This window comes from Sinocyclocheilus anshuiensis, unplaced genomic scaffold (assembly GCF_001515605.1).
Source record: "Sinocyclocheilus anshuiensis isolate Anshui unplaced genomic scaffold, SAMN03320099.WGS_v1.1 scaffold169, whole genome shotgun sequence".
In the NCBI taxonomy this organism is placed as follows: domain Eukaryota; kingdom Metazoa; phylum Chordata; class Actinopteri; order Cypriniformes; family Cyprinidae; genus Sinocyclocheilus; species Sinocyclocheilus anshuiensis.
Window position 1 is genome coordinate 149,618 of NW_015539818.1, and position 6,392 is coordinate 156,009.

At 37.8% G+C, this 6,392-nt stretch overlaps 1 protein-coding gene across 2 annotated transcripts in view; it reads left to right on the forward strand.

The window, feature by feature from the left end:
* The window catches only part of elmo2 (engulfment and cell motility 2), a 38,235-nt gene extending 31,852 nt beyond the window's left edge, over positions 1-6,383 (forward strand). For both annotated transcript variants that reach the window (XM_016480126.1, XM_016480127.1), the window contains exon 21: positions 5,070-6,383. In XM_016480126.1, coding sequence (XP_016335612.1) covers positions 5,070-5,270 — 201 coding nt within the window. In that variant the 3' untranslated portion in view covers positions 5,271-6,383. The remainder of the gene's footprint in view (positions 1-5,069) is intronic.
* Positions 6,384-6,392: the final 9 nt, after the last annotated feature.

A 6,392-nucleotide genomic window follows, 5' to 3' on the forward strand; every position in this document is an offset into this window, starting at 1 on the left:
GCATTATTTGAATGCTTGGCCAAAGAGATGTGTCTTTAATCTAGATTTAAACAGAGAGAGTGTGTCTGAGCCCCGAACGTTATCAGGAAGGCTGAGTGTGGGAGCCAAATGCGAACAAGCTCTACCTCCTTTAGTGAACTTTGCTATCCCAGGTACTACCAAAAGTCCAGAGTTTTGCGACCTTAGGGAGCGTGATGGATTGTAGCGTGGTAGAAGACTAGTTAGGTATGCAGGAGCTAACCCATTAAGGGCATTATAGGTAAGTAATAGTATTTTGTAACTAATACAGAACTTAATAGATAGCCAGTGCAGAGACTGTAAAATTGGGGTAATATGATCATGTTTTCTAAGCTTGAAAGTTCCAGTAACAGGACATCCATCTAGTTGCAAATTGTAATCCAAGAGATTCTGTGTACTGTTTTTTGGTCCAATAAGTAATATCTTTTCAGCTTTTGCAATCCGCAAGGCTTCAGTGACTGAGAGTAGCGCAGTCTCAATTGAATGTCCACATCTGAAACCTGATTGGTTAGCGTCCAGTAGGTTATTCTGTGAAAGAAATGAGGATACCTGGTTGAAAACAACTCATTCAAGTGTTTTCGCTATGAATGGAAGGAGAGAGACAGGTCTGTAGCTATCAGTAAGTGAAGTGTTTAATGTAGGTTTTTTAGCAGTGGGGTTACCCGAGCCTGCTTGAATGAAGTGGGTAAAGTGCCAGTGAGAAGAGATGTGTTGATTATGTGTGTGAGTGCTGGTAAGAGTGTTGGGGAGATTGCTTGGAGAAGAGGTAAGGGGAATGGGTCTAGAGGGCATGTTGTAGGATGGCTGGAGAGGAGAAGTTTGGATACTTCTGCCTCAGTGAGGGGACAGAAGGAGAAGATGGGAATTTTTAGTGAGGGGACAGAAGGAGAAGAGGGGAATTTTAGCAGTAGATGTGGTTGGTTTAAGTTCCTGTGTGTGTGGAGCTGAGAACTGGCTGCTGATTGTTCTAGTTTTGTTTGTGAAGAATTTGGCAATGTCATCGGCTGTTAAGGAGGTGGTGGGGCATGGTGGAGGGGGACAGAGGAGAGAATTGAATGTTTTGAAGAGATTATGCATGTCAGGTGAGCTGTTGATCTTGTTGTGGAAATATGAAGATTTTAGTTTTGCAATGTACACAAGCTCTTTTAAACTGATTTTAAATTATTTGTGCACAGATCCTTTGAAACAGAACATAAATCTTTTGAAATGTGTCACTGGTTTGAATTTTTATTTTTTTTTTCACAACTTTACATAATATTTTATCAATAATATAATCCTTACTAAAACAAATAAAAAAATAAATTTTTCAGAACCAGCTTCACCAGCTCCATTATGCTGGTCCACCATCTGGACCAGCACTATAGCATCACTAAATTGCATAAACTAGCCTGTACCAGCATGGAATTCATGCTGGTTTATTCTGGATTTTTCAGCAAGGAAGAAATCGAAATTACAATTTATGATCAAAAATTTAAATATACCATTTACAAGCCTTATCCAAAACACAATGACCAAAACAAATGTCATTTTGACAGTAGAAATTCTCACAGATTAAACACTGATTTGTTTGTAAATGAGCACACAGTATTTTACATGTCTTTACAGCTTTACATATATTAAAAACCCATTAAGGTTTAGAGTATCACTCATATATATGTTATGTGCAGCAGCAGCTGAGTATGGAGTCAAAACATGGCCACATATACTTGCGAAGGAATTGAAGTATTGCAAAAGAAAATAAAGTTTTGCAACAAAAATGAAACTACTGAGAAAACATAAATGAGCTTTTTGCTAACAAAAATAAAGAATTGCAAAATATAAATGAAACAGTGTAAAAGCAATGATTTTGCAATACATATTTTCCATGGCCATATTGACTAATTTATTTTCAACGCTGCTTTTATTTTTGTTTCAATCAAGTGTGAGCTTGCGATACCGACATATTATCACATTCCCACAAATTAATATATCGTGGCCACGACGAAACTAAACCAAAAAGACTAAAGCTTCAGTTTTTGAATCTTACAGTGACAGTCATTTCTTAATTTATGTCAGGAGTTATGTACATGAAAAAAGAAGTCAATATTGATATGAAGCTTGAGTCTTAATGATTTATAATTTATTAAGTTAATTACATTCTTTTACATTAAAACTAGCAGTAACTCTGAACTAATGTAAACAAAGAACGCTTCTGTGTGCTGGCATACTCCCACAGGTGAAGAGATTTTAAACAAACACTGTTAATACACATTTAGTTAACAAAAGGAAACAATACACATTTTAATTAGGGCTGGGAAAATAAATCGATGCATCGCGAATCGAGACATGATTCAGCATCGATTCTGAGATTTTCCGAATGCATTGCAAATCTTTCTCGAGTCGATTCTGAGCTTAGTTTTGAACAGCAGATGGCACTGCATGCTTTAGAAACAGCCGTACTCTGCTTGTTTTCAAATCCTTGCACACACTTGAACATAAATAATCATTCATCAAATTTGAAAAGTTTGAAGCAGATTACAAGGGTGTTCACAGTGGGCTGTGTTTACATTAATCTCGCGTCATAAAAGCATTCTGAGCCGAGGTGAAATTACATGACTCAGCCGAACGCAAAAGCGCTCTTCGGCACTTCTTCGTGAGCATTTGAGCGTGTGGATAAAAACTAGATTAGAGCGCCATTTGCTGTTAAAATCTAAGCTCAGAATAGATTCCAGAGAGAACCGCGATGCATTCGGAAGATCTCAGAATCCATCCACGAATCGATTCTGCATCGATTTATCGTCAATATAAATGAAACAGTGTAAAAGCAATGATTTTGCAATACATATTTTCCATGGCCATATTGACTAATTTATTTTCAACGCTGCTTTTATTTTTGTTTCAATCAAGTGTGAGCTTGCGATACCGACATATTATCACATTCCCACAAATTAATATATCGTGGCCACGACGAAACTAAACCAAAAAGACTAAAGCTTCAGTTTTTGAATCTTACAGTGACAGTCATTTCTTAATTTATGTCAGGAGTTATGTACATGAAAAAAGAAGTCAATATTGATATGAAGCTTGAGTCTTAATGATTTATAATTTATTAAGTTAATTACATTCTTTTACATTAAAACTAGCAGTAACTCTGAACTAATGTAAACAAAGAACGCTTCTGTGTGCTGGCATACTCCCACAGGTGAAGAGATTTTAAACAAACACTGTTAATACACATTTAGTTAACAAAAGGAAACAATACACATTTTAATTAGGGCTGGGAAAATAAATCGATGCATCGCGAATCGAGACATGATTCAGCATCGATTCTGAGATTTTCCGAATGCATTGCAAATCTTTCTCGAGTCGATTCTGAGCTTAGTTTTGAACAGCAGATGGCACTGCATGCTTTAGAAACAGCCGTACTCTGCTTGTTTTCAAATCCTTGCACACACTTGAACATAAATAATCATTCATCAAATTTGAAAAGTTTGAAGCAGATTACAAGGGTGTTCACAGTGGGCTGTGTTTACATTAATCTCGCGTCATAAAAGCATTCTGAGCCGAGGTGAAATTACATGACTCAGCCGAACGCACAAGCGCTCTTCGGCACTTCTTCGTGAGCATTTGAGTGTGTGGATAAAAACTAGATTAGAGCGCCATTTGCTGTTAAAATCTAAGCTCAGAATAGATTCCAGAGAGAACCGCGATGCATTCGGAAGATCTCAGAATCCATCCACGAATCGATTCTGCATCGATTTATCGTCGCAGCCCTAATTTTAATAATTTAAAACCATTTAAACTTTAAAAAAGTTATATTAAAAATTGTCTTTGATCATCCAAGCTGTTTAATGGCAGTCAGCGGGTGTTGCAGTTCATCAGTCCAAAAGAAGTGAAATAAAGCGCATCCATCCATAATAAAAAGTGCCTCACACGGCTCCGGGGGGTGGACAAAAGCCTCCTGTAGCGAATCGATGCGTTTTTGTAAGAAAAATAACCATCTCTCCCCTGCGCTTCCGCGTTCGTCACTTCTGAGCGGCGAATGCGCAACACCGACGTCCTACGTCATCCGCCCGGAGCTGCTTCTGTGTACAACTGTTGTACGCAAGCTAGATTAATGTGATTATTACGTTTTGAATATGGATATTTTTCTTACAAAAACGTATGGTTGAGGGTGAGTAAAAAATTGTCTAATTTTCATTTTTGGGTGAACTATCCCTTTAACTTAAACAAAGGCTGCTGATACAAATATAGTTAATAAAATGAACTATAACTAACTTTTAATGCTAGTGAATAATAGGAAACGATCCACCCACATGCCTCTGCTTAATGATGGTGCCTTGATCAGCTGTGATCTGAGTCTCTGGCCAATGACATAACTTCCAGGGAGGCATTCCCAGGCCTGTTGTACACGCCCCAGTCCCTTGATTCCACCCCCATGTCAAAACAATGCCAGAAAGTGAGACGCGCAGAAACGTGAAGCGCAAAGGGATCAAACGGTATCGCAAGCTCACACTTGACTGAAACGAAAAACGGCAATGTTGCAAATAAATTAGTAGATATGGCCATGCAAAAATAATTGCTTTTGCTCCGTTTCATTTTCTTTTGCAATTATTCATTTTTGTTTGCAAAAATCTTATTTATGTTTTCTCAATACTTTCAATTTTTTTGCAAAACTTTATTTTCTTTTGCAATACTTTATTTCTTTTGCAAGTATATGTGGCCCTGTTTTGATTGCAAAAGCACATCTCTGCAAAACTAGCATGCAATAGTAACATTACAGTGAAAGTAATCCTAGAACTGCATTACAGCAATATTTACAAACAGCAGCAGTATGCAAAAGACAAGACTATAAGCATCAAACTGCGTGCTTAATGCATCATGACAGACTTACATTCCAGAGTGAAGTGCAGCTTTAATGGGACACTATAGACCTTGAGTCCACAGATTGACAGAGACTGTTTGTGTTACAGACTGTGTTGTTTGAATATGGTATTTTATACTTTATTGGGAAAAATGTATAATTTGTGGAAAGATGAGTGACCTTTGTGCTGTTTGTTTGTGTGGATCAGTATTGCATCTGGACAGATGGGCTGTCTGCGCTCTTGGGGAAGGAGTTGGGAAGCGATCTCACACGAAGTGACCTTGACACATTAATGAGCATGGAAATGAAGCTCCGCCTCCTCGATCTGGAGAATATCACCATCCCTGAGGCTCCGCCCCCTGTGCCCAAAGAGCCCAGCACTTACAACTTCACCTACAGCTATGGATGAGATGTCTATCCGTTCAACCAGAGCTTGTGTTTTCTGTGTCTTTCACTCTTCAGAGGTGAAGTGTGTCATTTGTCTGTCACTAAGATACTTTCCTGCCGGTTTCACGTTCAGAGTCACATTGGTAGTTTGACTTGCTGAAGAGTGAAACCCTGTGATGCTTGTTTGAGCCTCCCAACACGACAATTTCTGACGTGACCAGTAGAGTTCAAGATGGACGAAAGAGTAGAAATGACACATTTCACCTCTATACTAGTGTATGTGCCTGAACATGAACTAGTCTTGGTTACGAGAGTATTTTTTCAAATGTTTGTAAGTCAGAAAAACAAATGGTTCTTCTGTCTTCAAGTATTTGATTTTAAATGAGAAAAGCAGAAACAGCATCTTAAACATCATTCTGTGTTTAGATATTGTAAAGCATCTGCTCCCATGTGTGATGTGATGTTAATTGCTTATATGAGTAACTCAACTGAACAGTTAGTAACTTTGTACACCTCACAGATCTGTCTGCAGATAACTAATATTTACTGACGTTTGCTTTTGTCAATAGAAATATATTTTTGTACTTGATGGAAAAGACACTATATGGTCTGCATGAAACGGTGGAAAGCAAGCGAGTGCAAGAATATGGAAACGTTTTGTGACTTGTAGACTGAACAGGATGAAGGCCTGCGACTGCAATATAAAAAAATCCATTCAAAAGTCTTGCAGCAACTATATGTGAAAATAGCCATACGAGTTCATAGATTTAGACATTTATTTGGTGATTTCTTTGTTACAGTACTCAAACATGACTGCTCAGTCCGTTTAGCTGGAAATATTTACACGTTTATCTTCTGTCTGTGCGTTCATATTTGCTTGCCATAATGTAAGGTTATTCTGTGTGAAAACAGGACGAACCCATAGATGGATTGCTGACAGAGGTGTGATGTTTATCAGACTTGCTTCATGCTACAGCTGGTAGTTTCTGAATGTTTTAGTGGGCAGGTATCAGTTTTTGGGTTGAAATGTTGTACACACTATAAATATATAGTGCCTTCAGAAGGTATCGATACCCTTTTTATTTCTCATTGCTAAAAAGGTAATTTTAATTACATTTTTATTTTTTATATTTTGGGGGGGGGG